Source organism: Tuber melanosporum (assembly GCF_000151645.1).
Source record: "Tuber melanosporum whole genome shotgun sequence assembly, scaffold_39, strain Mel28".
Lineage (NCBI taxonomy): Eukaryota > Fungi > Ascomycota > Pezizomycetes > Pezizales > Tuberaceae > Tuber > Tuber melanosporum.
The window spans coordinates 577,905-597,561 of record NW_003299074.1 but is presented as its reverse complement, the minus strand read 5'-3'; the positions used below and the strand labels follow the sequence as shown (position 1 = coordinate 597,561).

General features: G+C 49.6%; 8 protein-coding genes; 6 read left to right on the top strand and 2 right to left on the bottom strand.

Moving 5' to 3' along the window:
- Window positions 1–192: 192 nt before the first annotated feature.
- On the top strand, window positions 193–1,218 carry GSTUM_00007767001 (uncharacterized protein; the record flags this gene model as incomplete). The annotated part of the gene is made up of 1 exon (XM_002839653.1): window positions 193–1,218. The coding sequence occupies one exon, from the start codon at window positions 193–195 to the stop codon at window positions 1,216–1,218; it is 1,026 nt and encodes a 341-aa protein (XP_002839699.1).
- Window positions 1,219–1,378: 160 nt separating this feature from the next.
- Window positions 1,379–2,690, bottom strand: GSTUM_00007766001 (uncharacterized protein). XM_002839652.2 has 1 exon: window positions 1,379–2,690. Exon 1 carries the CDS (start codon window positions 2,589–2,591, stop codon window positions 1,506–1,508), a length of 1,086 nt encoding a protein of 361 aa, XP_002839698.1. The 5' UTR covers window positions 2,592–2,690; the 3' UTR covers window positions 1,379–1,505.
- Window positions 2,691–2,855: 165 nt separating this feature from the next.
- GSTUM_00007765001 (uncharacterized protein) lies at window positions 2,856–5,043 on the top strand (the record flags this gene model as incomplete). XM_002839651.2 has 6 exons in its annotated part: window positions 2,856–3,093; window positions 3,173–3,378; window positions 3,515–4,145; window positions 4,205–4,385; window positions 4,439–4,895; window positions 4,954–5,043. The coding sequence occupies exons 1-6, from the start codon at window positions 3,042–3,044 to the stop codon at window positions 5,041–5,043; spliced, it is 1,617 nt and encodes a 538-aa protein (XP_002839697.1). The 5' UTR covers window positions 2,856–3,041.
- Window positions 5,044–5,347: 304 nt separating this feature from the next.
- GSTUM_00007764001 (uncharacterized protein) lies at window positions 5,348–6,975 on the top strand. XM_002839650.2 has 1 exon: window positions 5,348–6,975. The coding sequence occupies exon 1, from the start codon at window positions 5,456–5,458 to the stop codon at window positions 6,905–6,907; it is 1,452 nt and encodes a 483-aa protein (XP_002839696.1). The 5' UTR covers window positions 5,348–5,455; the 3' UTR covers window positions 6,908–6,975.
- A 1,080-nt stretch (window positions 6,976–8,055) lies between these two features.
- GSTUM_00007763001 (uncharacterized protein) lies at window positions 8,056–9,376 on the top strand. XM_002839649.2 has 3 exons: window positions 8,056–8,349; window positions 8,398–8,770; window positions 8,834–9,376. The coding sequence occupies exons 1-3, from the start codon at window positions 8,320–8,322 to the stop codon at window positions 9,286–9,288; spliced, it is 858 nt and encodes a 285-aa protein (XP_002839695.1). The 5' UTR covers window positions 8,056–8,319; the 3' UTR covers window positions 9,289–9,376.
- Window positions 9,377–9,699: 323 nt separating this feature from the next.
- GSTUM_00007762001 (uncharacterized protein) lies at window positions 9,700–11,905 on the top strand (the record flags this gene model as incomplete). XM_002839648.2 has 6 exons in its annotated part: window positions 9,700–9,759; window positions 9,823–9,921; window positions 9,999–10,072; window positions 10,139–10,721; window positions 10,806–10,827; window positions 10,924–11,905. Exons 1-6 carry the CDS (start codon window positions 9,738–9,740, stop codon window positions 11,903–11,905), a joined length of 1,782 nt encoding a protein of 593 aa, XP_002839694.1. The 5' UTR covers window positions 9,700–9,737.
- Window positions 11,906–12,685: 780 nt separating this feature from the next.
- Window positions 12,686–14,174, bottom strand: GSTUM_00007761001 (uncharacterized protein; the record flags this gene model as incomplete). Its single annotated transcript, XM_002839647.1, has 4 exons — window positions 12,686–13,161; window positions 13,214–13,364; window positions 13,430–13,435; window positions 13,482–14,174. The coding sequence occupies 4 exons, from the start codon at window positions 14,172–14,174 to the stop codon at window positions 12,686–12,688; spliced, it is 1,326 nt and encodes a 441-aa protein (XP_002839693.1).
- A 1,689-nt stretch (window positions 14,175–15,863) lies between these two features.
- On the top strand, window positions 15,864–19,215 carry GSTUM_00007760001 (uncharacterized protein; the record flags this gene model as incomplete). XM_002839646.2 has 5 exons in its annotated part: window positions 15,864–16,078; window positions 16,144–16,794; window positions 16,857–17,465; window positions 17,595–18,705; window positions 18,753–19,215. The coding sequence occupies exons 1-5, from the start codon at window positions 15,997–15,999 to the stop codon at window positions 19,213–19,215; spliced, it is 2,916 nt and encodes a 971-aa protein (XP_002839692.1). The 5' UTR covers window positions 15,864–15,996.
- Window positions 19,216–19,657: the final 442 nt, after the last annotated feature.

The window sequence follows — 19,657 nt, the reverse complement described above, 5'->3', positions numbered from 1 at the left end:
ATATGTATCCCGCCTACGGAAGCCGGGAGGACCCCGCCTGGAATGGAGATTTGGAATAATACAAAGGTACCCGGGGATGAAGAGGAAGATGAGGTGGAGGCGGCGGAGGTGGAGGTGGAAGAGGGGAAAGGGAAGAAGAAGATGAAGACGCAGAAGAAAGAGGCGGCTAAACCGGAAGCTAGGAGGGTGAGAATGTCGCAGTTTATGGAGGAATTGAAAGGACTTGTTCCTGGTTTGAATACTGGGGCCCAGACAAAGGCGAGAAAGGATTTACAGGTGGCCGAGGCGTCTGTGGGGATGGAGCAGTTGGCTGCGTCTAGAAATTGGGGGCAAACACTCTCGGAACGATTGAAAATGACGGGGAAGTCAAGGTCAATGGAATCGGCCCAAGAAGGGCCAGGGAGCAGTCCCCGTTTAGGGGAGAGTTATGCCATGATGGAAGAGCAATCAGACCTCGACTCGGCCCCAGCAGTTACGAGGTCCTCTTCTTCCTCCTCCTCTGTCTCGAAAAAGAAACGAAAACCCCAAGATCTCGATGAACTCCGCCAAATCCTAGCCGAATCCCTGGCTGAGCGCGATGCCAACCCACCCCTAAAGCCCATAAAAGAGTCCTTCGAGCCAGCAATATTCGCCGTGCACGCCAACAACTTCTGCCGCAGTCTCCTCCAACGCTTCCCACCCTTGGACGCCATCCTGATCGAGCAGCAGCGGATAAAGTCCGGCGCCGGCATCGCTGTGGTGGAATGGATCGTGCACGTCAACCGTTTCGAGGCTATGATCCATGCCACCCTGCGCTGTCTCCGTGACGAGAGGAGGATCTCCGCCAGCGTCGAGAGCGTTAGTCCCGCGCGCGTCATGGACTACTGGATCGACGAGGGCATAAAGGTCATGAGTCGCGTGCGGAGGCGCACCGCTGGTGGGGAAATGGCGTACGTCGAGAGGAAGGTTAGCGGGCCGAATAAAACCAAGATGCAGAAGATCGCCCTGGTCAGCGAGTGGGTTGAGGAGGGGATGACGTTTGACGTCGCTGAGGGACTCGAGGACATTGCAGATCACTTTGTGCGCCCTCAGGCCGGCGTCAGGAAGAAGGTTGTCAAGTTGGATGATCTGGCCGATTGTCTGTTGCAGGGGCTGGCTTGGGCTGAGTGGCAGGAGAATAGAAGGAAGTTCGCTGATGGGACCCTCCTAGATGAACTGGAAATAAGGACTGAAAAGTGATCCGGGGTGTTCTCTCTGAACAGCTGATGGTGCCCCCCTTTTTTTTCCTTATTATCATCATTTGTTTTCGTGGAAAAAAACAAAAATTTCGGGTCTTGTGTCATGAACTTGGGCAGTATTTTGGGGCAAATATTAGATACCCCCATTATTGGTAATGAGGAAAAGGAAGAAACCTCAGCTCCGAATTCTATACGACTATGTACAAAATAGAAACACACACACATGCACATGTATAAAAGCAGCGGATACGGATCGTGAGAGTGGGCGATAGGATGCACGTTAGGTAATCAAGACGCAGTTGTTGACGGTTGTGGAAAGCTTGTTGGAGGGACTTGGGCTGGGAGTCCTCTCCAAGTGCTTATTGTGTTCAACATCCCCTCGCTCTTTTGTGCCGCCCCCTTTGTAAGTTGCGTGACGTCCAACGTGAGGTTCGCGCGAACGTTCTTGACTTCCTCGTCCAACATGATTTCCTTCCCAACCTTCTCCTCCGCCATCCAGAGCTCAAAGGACTTCTCTCTCAGGTCTTTATTCCGCAACACCGTTTGTCGTAATAAGTTCTCGGAATGCAGCTTGGCGTAGACAAGTTCTGAAGCCTTGTTCAGAGTCTCCAATTTCTCCTGCACACGGAGCCCATCTAAGCCCGCGGTCCACCTCCCAGTTCCCGTGAGAAAGATAACATAACCTAGCCAAGCATCCACAAACGCAATCCCAATCCCACGCCAAAGGATCAACCTCCAGTGTGTCCAGACCACGTCAGCGGGCAGCTTCGCCAAAGCATTAGCGTTGTGATCTGATGTCGAAACTCCGACAACGCACAGCTCTGCTAGGAAGAGCGCGAGCCCAGCAACCGTAGCCTGAGTCCTCCACACACTCCCGAAGGGGGAGAAGTAAGAAGATGTAACAACACCCAACACAGCGATATGCAGAAGATGCGGTAGCGCAAGAGTCGGTAAGGCATAGAACAGGTAGGTATTCGCCTCTTCCAAGCTACACCACGAACACTCCACCAGCGGCTTCGGTCCGAAGGTGGCGTACGCCAGCCTTGCCTCCTTCGGCACCAACCGCGCACGGAGTATTTCATCGTCAGGCGTAATGTCCCGTATCTTGGAAAGCCGGTTAAAGAGAACATCAGTGGGGATCTGCAACCTTGAGCCCGTCTTTTGGAAGATATTTTCAGGAGCGAAGGCTGGGAGGGTGGAGAGGAGGGCGACTACCCCGGTTGCGAAGAGAATATTTAAGATACGGTGGGTACCCGGAGTGAGGACTCTCGGGGGACCGCGGAGCTTTGTGGATTGGTAGAAGGCTTTGCCGCGGGAGTAGATTATCGGTCCTAATAGGATGAGGAAGGGTTGTATTGTTGACCAGGAGACCATGGTGATGGGTGCTTAAGGAGTGTCTGTGTTTTGATAGATATACCGGTATGGTGCCCGATGGTCGGGGAGTGGATGTTGTGAAACAGCACAATATGACAGGTGGTAGCAGAGGTGGTGATTAGTGGGGGAAGCGAGCGAGTTCAAAGTTTCGATGGAGGTGTCCCCAACAGTGGGAAGTTGGTACGAGTAGATGCACAGACAAGCCTCTGGCACACTTCGGTTCATTAGTCTTGGCGATATTCTGCCACAACCCAAAAGATGCAACAACCCCCCAAAAGGAAAAGGGATTGTCGTGCCCTTTCCGCCCCGCATCATCGTCTTCCACCACCCCGCCATACAACGACCCGACATTTCCTATCAGACCCTTCCTTCCCACAAAATCATCTCCGCACTTGAACAGCTCCCTTGGAAGTTTGCTCTGGATAACTATCCTTTTTTTTTCTCTTCGTAATGCAGGCTCCAGTACTAGTTATGAACACCCAGTCCGGGGAGCGACAGACCGGTACCTTTTCGCCTATTTTTATATTCCGCTTTTATCTGGTCAAATTTGATCTCTGACGTGTGATTGTTTCGATAAATAGGACGTAAAGCTCAAATTTCAAATATCACCGCTGCTAAGACTGTTGCGGACATCATTCGGTCTTGTTTAGGTCCAAAAGCAATGTTGAAAATGCTGTTGGACCCAATGGGTGGAATCGTGCTGACAAACGATGGCCATGCTATTCTGAGGGAGATTGAGGTCGCACACCCTGCTGCTAAGAGTATGATTGAGTTGAGCCGGACGCAGGTATGACCGTTTTCCCCACCCTGTTTCCTGCTACTGTTGCTTCTAGTCCCGGGGGTGGCGGGGTGACGGGGGCCGTGAAGGCAACTCGGGTTTTCTGTAGGAGTAACCATTGACCTTATGGTCTCTTTGTGAATAGGACGAAGAAGTTGGTGATGGCACTACTACCGTTATCATCCTTGCCGGTGAAATACTCGCACAAGCTCTTCCCCATTTGCAACGCAACATTCACCCGGTCGTCATTATCCAAGCTTTCAAGAGAGCTCTTGCCGATGCCCTGGCTATCGTTGAGGACATCTCCATTCCTATCTCTACTGACGACGATAAGGCGATGCATAACTTGATTCAGTCTTCCATCGGCACAAAGTTTGTCTCTAGGTGGTCGAAGCTAATGTGTGATCTTGCTCTTTCGGCTGTCCGCACCGTGGCGAGAGATCAGGGTGGAAAGAAAGAGGTCGACATCAAGCGTTACGCCAGGGTTGAGAAGATTCCTGGGGGAGAGATTGAGGATTCGAGAGTTCTTGACGGTGTCATGCTGAATAAGGATATTACGCACCCGAAGATGAGGAGGAGGATCGAGAACCCTAGAATTATCTTACTGGATTGCCCGCTGGAGTATAAGAAGGGAGAGTCTCAGACTAATATCGAAATTAGTAAGGAGGAGGACTGGAGTAAGATCTTGGAAATAGAGGAGAGGCAGGTTAAGGCTATGTGTGATGCCATTTTAGCGTTCAAGCCGGATTTGGTCGTTACTGAAAAGGGAGTTTCGGGTGTGACCCCCCCCCCATGGTCCTTCATTGGGACAAAAGGTTAACAATACTGCCTTAAGATCTTGCTCAGCACTACCTCCTCAAGGGCAATGTAACAGCCCTTCGTCGTGTCAGAAAGACCGATAACAACCGTATCGCCCGTGCCGTTGGTGCTACAATTGTGAATCGTGTAGACGACATCAACGAGTCAGATGTTGGCACAAAATGTGGTCTCTTTGATATTGAGAAAATTGGTGATGAGTATGTGATCCTACCCTTGGGCTTCATGAGAGCAGCACAACTGACTCTCTTAGATATTTTTCGTTTATGACAAAGTGCGAAGATCCTAAAGCTTGCACAATCCTCCTCCGTGGCCCCTCCAAAGATATCCTTAACGAAATCGAACGTAATCTGCAAGACGCAATGGCAGTGGCACGCAACGTCTTTTTCCACCCCCGGTTGGCCCCTGGAGGTGGCGCAACTGAGATGGCTATCTCTGCACGCCTCGCAGAGATTTCAAAGTCCATAGAGGGTGTGCAGCAGTGGCCATACAGAGGAGTTGCAGAGGCCCTGGAAGTCATTCCTAGGACACTGGTCACGAACTCCGGCGCCAGCCCAATTAGAGTACTCACCCAGTTACGCGCAAAGCATGTCGCGAAGGAGCACACCTGGGGCATTGACGGCGATACCGGCAAGATTGTTGATATGAAGGAGTATGGTGTCTGGGAGCCCGAGGCAGTGAAGTTACAAAGCATTAAGACAGCTATTGAGGTGAGACAAGAAGCTTATTTACGTGTTTGAATTTGCATTTCACTAATAATTTCTCTAGTCTGCATGCCTGCTTCTTCGTGTTGATGAAATCTGCGGCGCCAAGGGGGCTAAGCAGGGTGGTGGGGGTGGCGGGGGTCAAGAGGAATAGACAAAAGCTACTAAGACATAGAACTATTTCATTGAACTTCTTGGGCAAAATTATATCAAAATCAGATTCTCATTGTGCCACATGCTATCATACAAAATTTAGTAATATTACCACAATTATAAACCATTTGGAGGCCAACCCGAGTGATGCTATGTGATACCCAATTCCTGGGTATGATATCATCATACCGTAATATCATAACCGGGTAACTTTAATAGCCACAGGTTCCGGGTTCAGAGGTGGCGGTAGAATGCTTAGTCTACTCGAGTATTATCCTGTATCATACCGTACTCCAGCTTAAGATCAATTGTTAACTTGGATTAACTCCTTTTACAAGCATACCCCACAATCAGTCGTCTACACATAATTCAACTGCTCTGTGGAGATAGTGTCACCCCCACAAATACCAATAATGGATCCCTCGGTCTCCTCATTCAACCCACTTCTCGACCTTTTGCTTCCGCACATCCCTCAATCGGCTGCCCTACCAGACCCGGCCGTTTCAACACAATACTTCTCCCGGATATCTTCACTTGCACTCACCTCAATTGTGGACTCCGAACCAGCATCGTTATCATCTTCTTTACACTCCCTAAACCTCTCGCTACAATCCCTCTCATCACGGTCTCACAAGTCCATCATAGCCGCTTCTAACCACCTCTCAGCGGTCCCCCAATCCATCCAGTCGCTTCACTCCTCCCTCACTACACTCGAGAACAGCCTGCCTGCGATTGACTCTGAAATAACAAGCTTTACCACAAATTTTAGTCGAGACGGGACATACCTAACTAACCGCTCAAGAACCCACCTCCTCTCCAAAAACCTGGACAGACTCTTGGACATTCTGCAACTCCCAGCGCTCCTCCAATCCCTAATCTCTACATCCTCGTACCCAACAGCGCTCGACCTTCTAGCTCATGTCCGAAGACTACATTCGCTATACCATGACTCGCCAACAATCGACTCGGTCTACGCAGAATGCGAAACGCTACAAAAGTCCATGACCGCAAATCTGATCAGCACCCTCCGCGGTCCATTGAAGCTCCCGACAGCAATGAAAACGATCGGCTTCCTCCGCCGCTGTGGTACCAAAGAAGCCGTAATGGATGAACGAGGTCTGCGCGGACTATTTCTTGTCTGCAGACTCGCATTTCTCTCTGGCCTCCTCAGCGCCTTAGACCCGCTCAAGGAACTAGCTGAAGAAGAGCGGGAGCGCCGACAAAATGGCGGAGACGAAAATACTTCCTCAACCGATACTACAACAACCACAACACCTAGTAGTTGGGGTGGCGGCACGCAGACAGAGCGCTACTTAAAACGCTGGATAGAAGTCTTCCGAGAGCAGAGTTTCGGTATAGTTTCCATGTACAAGAGCATCTTCCCGAACGCTCTCCCCGCCGCGAACCCGGACCCCCCACCACCGAGTTCTCCGCATCCACATTCGCCGATAATGAGCTCTGTGGGGATAGGGATCCGCAGTAGGAGCAGTTCAACCCTATCGAACATGAGCTCCAGCGCGAATGATGATGATCCTGAAGGTGGCCAGGCTCCAGATCCGCTGGCAAGCTTTGTGTTGCATTTGTTGTCGCTCTTGACCGAGACGCTGGGGAGGTACCTGAAGACTATTGAGGAGAGGAGTGTTCGGGAGAGTTTGCTTACGCAGGTGCTGTACGCTGCCGGGAGTATGGGAAGACTGGGTGGGGAGTTTGGGGCTATTCTGGGCGTTATTGAGTGTTTTGGCATGGGAGATGGGGAACGGGAGGAGGGAAAGGATGGGGATGGAGAGGAAGAGGAGTGGGTAGGGGTTGTAGCGAAGCATAAAGTTCTGGCAAGTAGGCTGGAGACGTTGGCTGGAAGGGGATAGCTTTGGTTTGATGGGGTCTCCTCGAGGCTGTTTCTCCTGGTGGCTCAATTGCTGCCCCTCATATTGGGTATGATTTAAGGTGCAATGTAAAACATTACCATTGTAACCGCTTAGTACTTGTAGAAGCAGCATGAACTCCAGGACTGGATACATCTAGTCAACAAAAAGCTTCCCTTTCTGTACATTATTACAGCACAAACATTAAATCATGAGGAAAAAAACGTCACAAAAAGTAAAAAAAATCAACAATTTTTTTGTTCCGCCCAACAGGGTCTAAGCTATCCCGCTCAATCCCATAGCTACAGTATTGCGGCACCCATCCCTCAATTCCCCCCAACCCCACCCTCCCCACAGCTACCACTACCTTCTCCTTCCCCAGCTTTCTCCGCACCCCTTTCCCTCTCTCCTTCTTTCTTCCCCTCAGCTACGACCTCGCCTAACATCCCCATCGCCAACCCCTGATTCATGATCTCCGCCCGGAAGCCCGGTTGCTGCAACAACGTCAGTGCCGCCAGCGAGTGCACTGGGTACGTGAGCAGCTTCGTGTACTCTGGTTTGCGAAAGTACTGAAGGTAGATGATGTAGTTTTTGAATCGCTCGTCTTCCAGGGTTTTGCTGTGCGCAAGGAAGTTTAGGTAGAAGGGGTTTGCGAGACATTGGACGAACTAGACACGTTAGCAGTTGGGTGAGGATGGAGGGAAAGGGAAGGAACCTCAAGTTCTACTTCGAAGCGGGTGTAGGGGATTGCCATGGCCCCCCTTGGTTGTAGGGGGAGGTGAGAGGAGTGGGGTATGGTGCTGCGAGTTAAAGGCTGTGTTGTTTGCTTTTGCTACTTGCTTGCTGCAAGGATGGTGTGGTACCGATACTCGTACTCGTCTTGCTGTAGGGTGTCACTAAATCTGACCCCTCCCCCGCTGTAAGGTACCGTACCCAAGTACTCGAGTACAGTGTTCGAGATGGTGAAAAGAGCTGGGTGGCACAAGTACGGTGGTCCTCCGACGGGGTACCGTGTAGTCCATTCCTCCGAACTCAACGCGCCGAATGAAGGCCGGCGGGGGCTACCATCATAGCTCTGCCAAGCCTATCCTAGGTTTTACCAAAGTGAGGTCAAAGGGTTCGCGCCTTGCCCTCGAGATCTCTGGGTGCCATGATTAGATATTATATCATACCAGGTGCAAAGAGTATCATAATGCGGGCTAATTCCTCCTTTGATTCCTACGGGAAACTACAACCTGTTATAAGCCATCTGTCTGCCTTTGAAATCCCCGAATGGGCAGAGAGTCCATTATATCGAGAATAACGAATCTTCATTCCATTTATAAGCACCATCCCCCGCGTCTACAGTACACCCCACCATCTTTAGTCGCCTCTCTCCTCCCCACCACCAACATCCACCCCCAATCAACCTGAAAATGCTAGAAAACGTAAAACATGTTGTCCTAGTAAGCCCTCCCCCCTACCCCTGAATACCACTGGCTAACCCCCCACAGGTCCTCTCCGGCAAAGGCGGTGTCGGCAAATCCTCCGTATCTGTTCAACTTGCTCTGACCCTCGCCCGGGCTGGCAAAAAAGTCGGAGTCCTAGACATAGACCTGACAGGCCCGAACATCCCGCGGATGTTCAACGTAGAGGAGGAAAAGGTCCACCAGGCGCCCGGTGGCTGGATCCCCGTGAAAGTCGGGGACTTGGGCTCAGCGGGGGATGGTGTAGGGAGTATCGAGTGTATGAGTTTGGGTTTCCTGCTTCGAGATCGGGGAGATAGTGTTGTTTGGAGAGGGCCTAAGAAGACGGCTATGGTCAGGCAGTTCCTTACCGACGTTCTGTGGGGGGATGTGGATTATTTATTGGTTGATACTCCGCCAGGTATTCTTTCTCTTCCCCCTCTCTCGTTTGCCCCTGTCGATGTTGATACGAGGTGCACGACAGGGACCTCCGACGAACACATCTCCTTAGCAGAGCAGCTCCGCAGCGTATCCCCCGACGGCGCCATTGTCGTGACGACCCCACAGGCAATTTCCACGGCAGACGTGTGCAAGGAGCTCAACTTTTGCAAAAAGGTCGGGCTTGACATCCTCGGCGTGATCGAGAACATGAGTGGTTTCGTGTGTCCACATTGCTCCACCTGCACGAACATCTTCTCTAGCGGCGGTGGTGCCGTCATGGCGGAGCAGTTTGGCGTGGACTTTTTCGGCGCCGTGCCGATTGATCCGGCCTTCAATCTTATGCTCGAGAGACAGAAGGAGACGACGGATGAGGTGGGGCTGCTACAGAGGTATGGAGAATCGAAGCTTTTCCCGGTGTTTGAGGGGATTACGGAAAAGTTGTTGGCGAAGACAGAGAAGGCAGTTGCAAATGGGAGTGGGAACGGTGAGGGTGGATAAGGTTGGGAATTGGAATGGGGCCTGTATACTTGTATGAGTAGCAGATAGCGACTTGATCATGACGGGAAATACCAATGCAATGGCTAGACTACCCTATTCCTAAAATTTTCGTTTTAAAGTGTTTAGAGATTAGACCGTTCTCAATCGTGAAATATCACTGCCGTCGATCACACCATGCGAACAACCTCGGAAAAAGCAATGATCAATTAAAAAATTAAAAATAAAGGCTACTATTGGGAACAAGCCTTCGAAATACTTGTAAGTTAAGTTACTCTACTTGTATCGTACTCGCTCTGCAACCCACCCGCGACCCTCTCTCCACACCCCACCATGCAGCCGGGTAACCCCGTAGGGTTCCAACTGCTCTTCATTGAAAGAAAAAGTAAAGGTTCCTTCCTCCAACCACTCCCCAACACCAAAGTTCCACCTTCAATCGCAACAAATCAACGATGCCAAAAATCAAGAAGAAGGGTAGGTGCTATTGCAATAAATTGGCGCCATGTAAAGGGGTGTGTGGCTAACAATTAACAACAGGAGTCTCTGGCAATGCCAAAAACTTCATAACACGGACGCAAGCCGTTCGAAAGCTGCAGGTTTCGCTACCGGATTTTCGGAGGCTGTGTATTTTTAAAGGTGTGTTTGCTTACTCTCATTAACGGATGGAGAGGAGGAAAAGGGCAAATGCTGAAGGGTGGATGGATGAGAATTAGGAATTTATCCCCGTGAACCTAGGAATAAGAAGAAGGCGAATAAAGGGTCTACACAGTCTACCACTTTTTATTACGTATGTGCTTTTTTCCTCTCAACTCCGCTTTCTTTTAATGACTAATGTGAAGGTGGGATATGATAGACCAAAGACATCCAATACCTCCTCCACGAACCCGTCCTGCAAAAATTCCGCGACCACAAAGCCTTCGCAAAAAAACTCCAAAAGGCCCTCGGCCGTGGTGACTTCTCAGATGCAAAACGTCTGGAAACCACCCAGAAGCCAGTAGTCCGACTAGACCACATCGTGAAGGAGCGCTACCCAACCTTCACCGACGCCCTGCGCGACCTGGACGACGCCCTCTCCATGATCCACCTCTTCGCCAGCCTACCCACAAATGAAAACTTGCCTCCCGCAACCGTGGTCAATTGCGCCAGACTCACGAAGGAGTGGGCACACTACGTCATCCGTGCGGGCGCGCTACGGAAGAGCTTTTTGAGCATCAAGGGGATTTATTACCAGGCTGAGGTCGGGGGCGGTCAGGAGGTACTTTGGTTGGTCCCGTACAGCTTCGCCCAGGATGTTCCGATTGACGTGGACTTTCGGATTATGCATACCTTTGTGGAGTTTTATACCACACTTGTTGGGTTCGCGCTTTTTAGGCTATATGCTATCGAGGGGCTCGTCTACCCGCCCAGGTTTGATAAGGATATGGATGAGAATGCGGGTGGGTTGGGGGCTTTCAGTATTGAGAGTCGAGGGGTTGTTGGACTTTTTACTGCTGGGAGTGAGGAGAAGAAGCGTGGTGAAGAGGCTGGGGAGAGGAAGGATGTGTCGAAGCAGATGGCTACCTTGGGTGCTAAGATTGCTTCCTTCACGAAGGAAGACTCTACCACCATCACCGAGCCCGGGCAAGAGGGAACACCTAGAGAAGACCTAACAATAGATACCTTTACCCCTGCCGCCGCCTCCGACCAGCTCCCGCAACCTACTCCATCACAAACAACCTCCACCTCAACGGCTCTCTTCTCAGGTACCACTTTCTACCTCTCCCGTGAAACCCCCCGCGAACCGCTAGAATTCCTCCTGAGATCCTTCGGCTGCAAGCGCATCGGCTGGGATGCTGTACTAGGCGCAGGCGCATACACCGAGAATTCTAGTGACACAAGCATAACCCATCAAATCGTTGACCGGCCCTCCACCTTCCCTTCTCCTCCCCCTCCTTCTGCCGCAGGCGGCGACAACGCCCCTAGCACAAATGCTGCTGCCACAGGGAGAATTCCGGGAAGGATATACATCCAGCCACAATACGTCTGGGACTGCATTAACTCCGGGAGACTACTTCCGCCGGGGGAGTACGCCCCTGGGGCACTTCTACCACCACACCTGAGCCCGTGGGTTAAACCTGGTGAGGGATACGACCCCACCGCTGCACTCCCAGATGTTGAGCACAACGAAGAAGTAGAAGGCTCAGACAATGGTATGCAAGAAGACCTAGCCTCTGACTCTGAGCCCGAGCCCGAACCTGTCCTTCCCCTTCCCACCACCGTCACCCCCATCGAAGGCGAATCCTCGGAAGAGGAGGAGGAGGAGGAGAGCGAGAAGAACTACCAACGTGAGCTCGCCACCGAAGCTGCCGGTGCTGGACTCCCCGCCCCTTCTGAACAGGACATGAAGAAGCAAAAGAAGAAGAATAAGGAAAAAATGAGCAGACAACAACGAGAGGAAGAAGATCAAAAGGAAATGAAGAAAATCATGATGAGTCGGAGGAAGAGAAAGCTGTATGAGAAGATGCTTTATTCAAATGCAAAGAAGGAAAGCGAGGTTGAGGGGTTGAAGAGGAAGAGGAGGAGGTTGGAAGGGGAGAGAAGTAAAGGGAAGAAGGGTGGGAAGGGTAGCGAGGAAATGTAGTGGGTTTTATAGTGGATATTGTGATAGAGGGTAGTCCGATATTATTTGAGTGGGTAGATGGGCGGGCGTGGAGGGGGAAAGTGTATCGTAAATAGGCTTGCTACAAAAGTTTTTTTTATTTAATTCTCTCTATTATTAGTACTCTTTACGACACGATGTTTGCGGTTCATCCCTAAAGTGAGTCTCTTTACACAGTGAAATCTACGTTTTTTTTAAAAAAAGGATCTTTTATCATTTATTTCCATAAAATCATGACATCGATCATGAAACATCAATCGTCAACAATCCCCCAATCATAGCCGTGATCTAGAATACATATCATGAAAGGAAATTTGAAAACAAAGCAAGGGGATCTATAGCTACGGCAATGCAAGTGTGGAAATGTTTTTCGTAAACAGCAAAAAAAAAAACCAGGAAAAGAGTTACCATCCGGCGCAGAATCATGTACCTGTGCCCAATCAAGATTTTAAAAGCAACTTCGTAAGGATAAATAATAAGAGTGGGGGTTTTGAAAAAGATGAGATAATAGTATGAAAAGTCAACAGTACACCCATGCGGTCATTAGTATTGATGAGTGAAGATGATATATTCAACGAGCAATCTTAGAGAGAAAAAGCAATACCATAGTAGAAAGCGATATTAGAGAAATAAGAAAAGATATATGTGCAGAAACTTGCTTCCTTCCTTAGAAAATTACCCGGCTAATCATCGAAAACGCAAATAACAAGATGGGAGCAGTAGAAAGAGTGCACCACCTACATCGGAACACACATCCTCCTTCTAGACATTGACTCCACCACATTGACCCCTAGTCTTCGCATCCATCTCTTCCTTGGGTTCCATTTTAGCTCTAGCTTTCTCATCGCGCTGACGCTTGAGCAAGGCCCTAAGGACACACTTCTCGGATTCTGCTTCGCCTTCTTGACCGATATCCGGAACCTCGACGAGGATTTCCTTCATCATCCCAGTGCCGATCCAGACCTTTCTCATCCTTGGTCCAGGTTCAGGGGAGAGGTCTAAGGAGGTTTCGGAAGAGACGCGCTTTTTGCCCTTATGTTTTGGACCGGCCTTACATTCTTTGCAGGTACGCCCATGGCGGATAAGGAGGTTGTGCAATGCGTACTTGTGTTCGGCGGGGACTCTAACGTCGAGATGAGCGTAGGTAGTCTCTCTGGTTGCCTTTGCCGGGACCCATTTGAGAAATTTGGATAGTCTGAAAACGTGTGTGTCCACAGCAAAGGAGTCACGTCGGAGGCCTGTAATGAATCATCAGTAATTGAAATGTTAGTAGAGGGAAGGAGTTATTACAGAAGAGCATAACACAACTAGCTGTCTTAGGACCGACACCATCAAAAGATGTAAGCTTCTGGCGAGCTTCGTCGTCAGACAGTTTATGGATATAATCTAAAGATAGGTCACCGTCTTCGTCATCCTTGTCGGGGTTGCTGAGAGGCTCCTTCTTGACAGTCTCTTCCTTTTCAATGCTCTCTTCCATTTTTATGCCATCTTCCAGCTTAGTAGAACCCTCTTCTTTGATCCTCTCGGCACGTTTGCGTTCGATACTCTCCTTCCAAACAGCATCAAGAAGGTTCTTGATTCTTCTACCCTTCGTAGGAGCCATGCCGCCCTTACGGATGGAATTGACAACATCGTCAAGATCGGCTCTACGCACGGCATCCCAATCAACAGTGCCTGCGTCACTTCTCCCCTTAACACCTTCTACTTCAGAACACTCAGGCACAAGGCCAAATCTATCGATGAGACCTGCGAATGCCTTTGAAGAATTACTGTTGTGTGTATTCGCTGAGAGGAGAGTGCGGATTACAGCATCCAAGACAGATGGAACCTCCCCGCATCCAGAGACGGAATTATCCGGCTTTGGCACTTTGTCTGGGCGAATTGCTGGCCCATGCGCTACTGTGAGGAGGGCAACTACCTCTTCGATGTCGTGGGGTGTCGGAAGTTTATGGTTAGGAAAAGGCGTTGTGCCCAAGGCATAAGCCAGTTTCCTATTTCTAGTCTTGGTCTCACCGTCAAGGTCGGACTGACCATTAATAAGACCGGGGGATTCGATATCTTCATCAGATCCTCCTTTCACGGCTTCATTCTCGATGGCTTCTCTTTTGATAACCGCCTCTATTCTTGGAGTATTCTCGTTGGGAAGGGAAACCTTCTCATCGTTCTCGGACTGAAGAAATTTGGGTGTCTGAGCCCACTCAATAGCCTCATTTTTAGGGTGGATAACCCTCTGTCTCTTAGCATTGGCCATATTGGAAACACTATTTTTGATCATGGGTTCCAAAACCTCAGCCTTTGCAGTTTTACCCCTCCCCTTACCAATTTTGACACAAGGGGTAGGGAGTGATTTAGAGGAAACCCTAGGACGAAGTTGCATAGACATTGTCGCAAGTTCCGACTACGATAAACCACTCACCGTTAATGCTGTTACGAAGGCAATATACGACAAAATACCCAAGTGAATTAGAAGGCACCAGAGACGAAAATAGATATCACAGAGAAAAAAATGAGAGTGGGGCGAGTAAAGAAGGGGCTATATCAACGGTCCTGAGCCGGAAAGTTTGGTCGAAGAGGGAGGGAGGAGAAGGGGGAGAATGATAAGAAAAGTAGGAAAACAGAAAAAGTTACCAAACAGGATTAAACAGGATTGATTAAAGACGGAAGAGGCATAACAAAGAGTATGATAGTATGCACAATCTCACAAGCAGTAAGGGGGGAGAGTATAGACTTACATTGAACTGTTTGGGCGAACTGGTAAATGGGTGAGGCAAGGTCGATTGGTGAGGGTATTGTCTACAAGGGAATCTGCGGCCGGTGGGTAAGGAGTTCAGGATAGAGCTCGTATTCACAACTGCAACTAGGAGCAGATGAAGTTGTTCAAGAAAGGGTGCTAGAGCCCAGAAGGTGGGAGCCGCGGGTGCAGAGGGAAAAAAAAAAGGGACCAAGAGAAGTGAGACCGTGTGCGGGTTTAAATAGGTAGGGAAGTAGTCGCCGCTGCAAACAAAGCAACAAGGAGGATTGCGTGGCAAAGGATGTGTCTAAAGAATGACTTGCGTGGATCTCATGAGGGAGACGTAAGTTCCCAATGATCACTACTGCTACTAGTTCAGATATCAAGAAGCAGTCTATGGAATCAACCCTACGAATATTTCCTGTATACTGACCAGGGCATACTATAAGAACAATTCGAGATTCAGGAGAGTACAGGAAACTATTTTATGGTGATTCAGTTTCAGCGTAAAGTATCGTTACTACAGCGGTATATGTTTCCAACAATCGGGACCAGTGGTACATAGCATTGCCACGGTATACGTCGATCCCATGAATGAGACCATCAGTAGCTTATTATGTCGAAAGAGAAAAAAAGTGTGAGAGAGAAAAAATCAATTGAAATCACTAGATTATCTCTTAACCTGAAGTATCATACGTCGGGTTTTTCAATCATGAAATACCACTCGAGTCACACTTTCACCCGGAGTGAGCAAGTATGAAGAAATCTGATAAGGATGATATTCACAACTCAACAAGGCATAATGCATGGATTTAAGGCTGTCTTGGATTGCATAACCACCGAGTAAGGTTTAGCAGGATGCAGGTAGCACTGCTCAGCTTCAGGAACATGGGATAAAACCATTTCGCTCGGATACTCTATTTTTTCCCGCCATTAAACCGGATTAAATGTGGAATACCCTAAGTAAGTATGATAAGTCCTTTGATTTCATCAATTGAGGGGAAAACCCTCACACTCTCTCATTCTTCAATCTCTATTCGTCCAAAATTCCTGATGCAGACAACTTCCAGCATGCACTCTGGGCTTGGCGAAACGGTCGCTGTCAATTTGGCAGTTCAGGGGATGCAACCTGCGTCGATGATAGGTTTATCCTGTACGTATGTAAGACAGCTGGACAACGAGCACCAACATTTGACCTCACACAACCCCCAAGCCCCAGCTCCTCCGCTAAACACCATCCTCTCCAACACTTTTTACCCTTTGGATCTCAGTAAATCACGAAACTTCAATATTACTTCTCACTCCTCATTTGCCTCTGCTGCTCTTGCGCCGGCCGGAAGCCATGCTCAACGCTTTCAATGCCTATTCAATCTTTGAGCTAGCTCCGAAAGAGCGTTTCAAGATCGAATCACTACTGGCTTACGGTTCGTCTCCCTCGCCTTCCTCGACCCCAATGGAGGAGAGGCCACAGCTAATGAAGGCTTTGCAGGTGACAAATTACTTTTAGGCCTCTCAAATGGTACTCTTCGGCATTACAAGGTTCTATCCCCGGATTCGGACCAGATCTCATTAGAGCTCTTACGCAATATCGACAAGTTCTCCCGACGATCGATAGAACTGCTCGCATGTATCAAAGAAGTGCAGATCCTAGTTTCCCTCAGCGACAACTATGTTCACATCCACGACCTGAACGAATTTACCCTTACCGAGACCCTGACAAAAACAAAGGGCGCTTCAACTTTTGCTGTCACGAGTAATATTGAACGGGACGAAAAGACACAGATTCCCAGCATTGTGAGTCGGTTAGCTATTGGTGTTAAGAAGCGGCTGTTATTGTACTCATGGCATGATGAGGAATTCTTGGAAGGGAAGGAGGTGGTTTTGAGCGGTGCTGTGAGGTCGCTTACTTGGGCTTCTGGGAGAAAGGTTGTCGCGGGACTTGCTGGTGGATTTGTTATAGTTGATGTGCGGACTGGAGTCATGAAGGAAATTTTTCCACCAGAAACAAAAGGTGGTGGAGCTTCTGGGCCTGCCAGCAGTGAAGTTGCTGGGTGGGGAGCTTATATGGGAATGGGGGGTTGGGGGTCTAGACCCTTGAGTACACATTTGGGTGGAGATGACCTCTTACTAGTGAAGGACTGTGAGTATACTGGTATCCTAAACCTATACTATTTCTCGCCTAACTGAGTTGATGGTTGCAAGCTACAACTTTATTTATTGATTCAGAGGGCGCAATCATCCCAAACAGGCGACCAGTGCCATGGCCAGCCTCTCCAGACGCTGTTGCCTTCTCATATCCGTACCTGGTATCCCTGAGCACCACTAAGCAACATCTAGAAGTTCGCAACCCATCTACGTATACCCTACTCCAAACTGTCCACCTGAACAACGTCTCAATACTCCATGTGCCCCCACCAAATGTATCACTCGTCCACGCTGGTAAACTGTTTTACATTGGTTCCTCAAGCCAAGTCTGGCGGATGACTGCAGCAGACTATGAGACACAGATCAAGCAGTTGATAGAAGGAGACCATCTCGACGAAGCAATAAGTCTTCTTGAAATCCTGGAGAGCGTACTCCTAGACAGTAAAGAAGAGCAGCTCCGAGAGGTGAAGATGCTGAAGGCAGAGCGGTTATTCGAAAAGAGAAAATACCGGGAAAGCATGGACCTATTCACTGAAGTATCTGCCCCCCCTGAAAGAGTAATAAGACTATTCCCGAAAGTTATCGCTGGCGATCTGTCCATATGTGATACTACTGCCAGCGATTCTGTCGACTCTGGCGAGGCGGTGGATGGTTCGGATGCTGGGAGTCGAGCCGGAACCCCCGAGTGCGAGGCTTGCTCAACAGGAGCTGAGCCCATCACGCCAAAGAAGTCGGGGACACCCCCTCCACTGAACGGGAAGCCGCCAACGCCAATACCAAAGAAGCTAAATGGAGCAAATCCCGAGACCTCTTCCATCCGGAACATATCCCTGACCAAAAAGGTCGGCGATGCAAGTTCCATATTCAACTTTGGAGGAGGGAAGAGCCACGTAGATGACGACACAGCAAGTATAGCCGTAAAACACACAGAAACTGTCTCAGATGGCCCGCCAGTGCTAGAAGGTCACGAGCTCGAGAAGGCTGCAGACCAACTCTCCGCACACCTAAACGACACCCGTCAAGCGCTATCAAAATACTTCCACCCGGACGGCACTCTCCGCGGCGACCCTGCAAACATAATATCCAACGCCTCCAGCACCTCTAGCACAAACCGCGATCCCTTCGAAGCCAGCTTTCTCGCCGCCGGCAAACCTCTAGATAAATCTTCGGAGGCCTATGCTGAGCGAACAAAAAAGCTCCTCACCGCCGCCCGCTTAATCGATACGACCCTCTTTAAGATCTACATCATCACACGACCCGGCCTGGTCGGTCCCTTTGTGCGCATCCAAAAACACGGTGACCCAGAAGTCTTCAGCGAGAAGCTCCGCGAACTCGGGAAATTTACGGAACTTATAGACTTTCTCTACCAGCGAGAGCTACATCGCGAAGCGCTAGATCTTCTCCTGCAATTCGGCAAGAGCCCAGAAGATGAGCGTGCTCCTTCACTCTGCGGACCTCGTAGGACAATCGCATACTTGCAGAGTTTGAAAGCGAATTACATAGACCTCATCCTCGAGTTCTCTCAATGGCCCCTGGAAGTAGACCCTAGTTTTGGCATGGAGATATTCACAGCCGACAGCGAGAACGCCGAATCCCTACCTCGCTCAAAGGTCGTCGAGCACTTACAATCCCGCTCCACTAGTTTTGCAATCCAGTATCTCGAACACGTGATACACGAATTGGGTGACCAGACGCCCGAGTTCCACACCCGGTTGATTTGGCTCTACTTGAGCACGCTGAAGCAGATGCCCAATTCTGCGCATCACAGCGAGAAGTTGCTTGCGTTTTTGACAGCGAGTAAACAGTACCGTAGTGAGAAAGTCCTGGGCTGGCTGCCCAGAGAGGACCCGGCGTTCTACGAAGCGAGGGCAATTGTCCTTAGGAATATGGGCCAGCACAAAGCTGCGTTGGAGATTTATGTTTTTAAGCTACACGATCATGTCAAAGCTGAAGAGTACCCCCCGTCCCTCCTCTCCCCTCTTCACTGCAAGGGCTAACGAGGGACAGATACTGCAAACGAATCCACCTAACATCCCCAACCACCCCAACAATCTATCACACTCTCCTAACACTCTACCTCCGCCCCCCGCCTCCGCACACCCCTCACCTAGCACCAGCATTAACCCTACTCTCACGCCACGGCGCCCGTCTCGAAGCTTCAGAAACCTTAGCTCTCATCCCAGAGGGGACAACGATGGCCTCACTAGAATCATACTTCCAATCACGCATTCGAACCGCAAATTCTAAAGCTAGCACTGACCGATTAACCGCAATGCTGAGAAAGAGTTACCTAGTAGACGTGCAAGACCGCCTACTGAAGGAGCAAGGAGTTGCGGTAGTGGTAGGCGAGGAGAGGAGCTGTGGTGTTTGTCATAAGAGGTTGGGTGCGAGCGTTCTTTGGAGATTGGCTAGGTGAGCTTTTCTTGTTCTCTTCCCTACCCCGAAGTGTGGCTGATGGTAGTAGTGGAGCGGTCGTGCATTATGGCTGTGCGCAGAAAGTTGGGTAGGCATACACTCATTCACATTGCAGCAGGGAAGGTGATAGAAATGGCCCTGGTATAGTAAGGTAGGATGACGCGGCGGCTCTTTATAATTTGCATGGTTGGAGTTTTTCTTTTCCCTCTCTTTTCTACCTATTTAACCCCCATCCTCTGCTTTCTCTTTTCCGCTTGGGCGCTCTATTGTTCAGCAGGATAATTATACATATTGTAGGAATCTTTAGGGTACAGCACACTTTACATTACTCACTTCTGGTTTCCTTTGTTAAAATTGGCTATACCAGAAGTAGTCCTGGCTAGTTTTTTGGGCAGGATAAACAACAAGTTGATTGATCAATTAACGGATGAATGAACGAACGA

Bases quoted from the DNA above. Each gene is read 5' to 3' on its own strand.
- GSTUM_00007763001 (XM_002839649.2), top strand. From the start codon at position 8,320: ATGCTAGAAAACGTAAAACATGTTGTCCTA. The intron at 8,350-8,397 runs GTAAGCCCTCCC...AACCCCCCACAG, and splicing joins ACGTAAAACATGTTGTCCTA to GTCCTCTCCGGCAAAGGCGG. The intron at 8,771-8,833 runs GTATTCTTTCTC...GGTGCACGACAG, and splicing joins ATTGGTTGATACTCCGCCAG to GGACCTCCGACGAACACATC.
- GSTUM_00007764001 (XM_002839650.2), top strand. From the start codon at position 5,456: ATGGATCCCTCGGTCTCCTCATTCAACCCACTTCTCGACCTTTTGCTT.
- GSTUM_00007766001 (XM_002839652.2), bottom strand. From the start codon at position 2,591: ATGGTCTCCTGGTCAACAATACAACCCTTCCTCATCCTATTAGGACCG.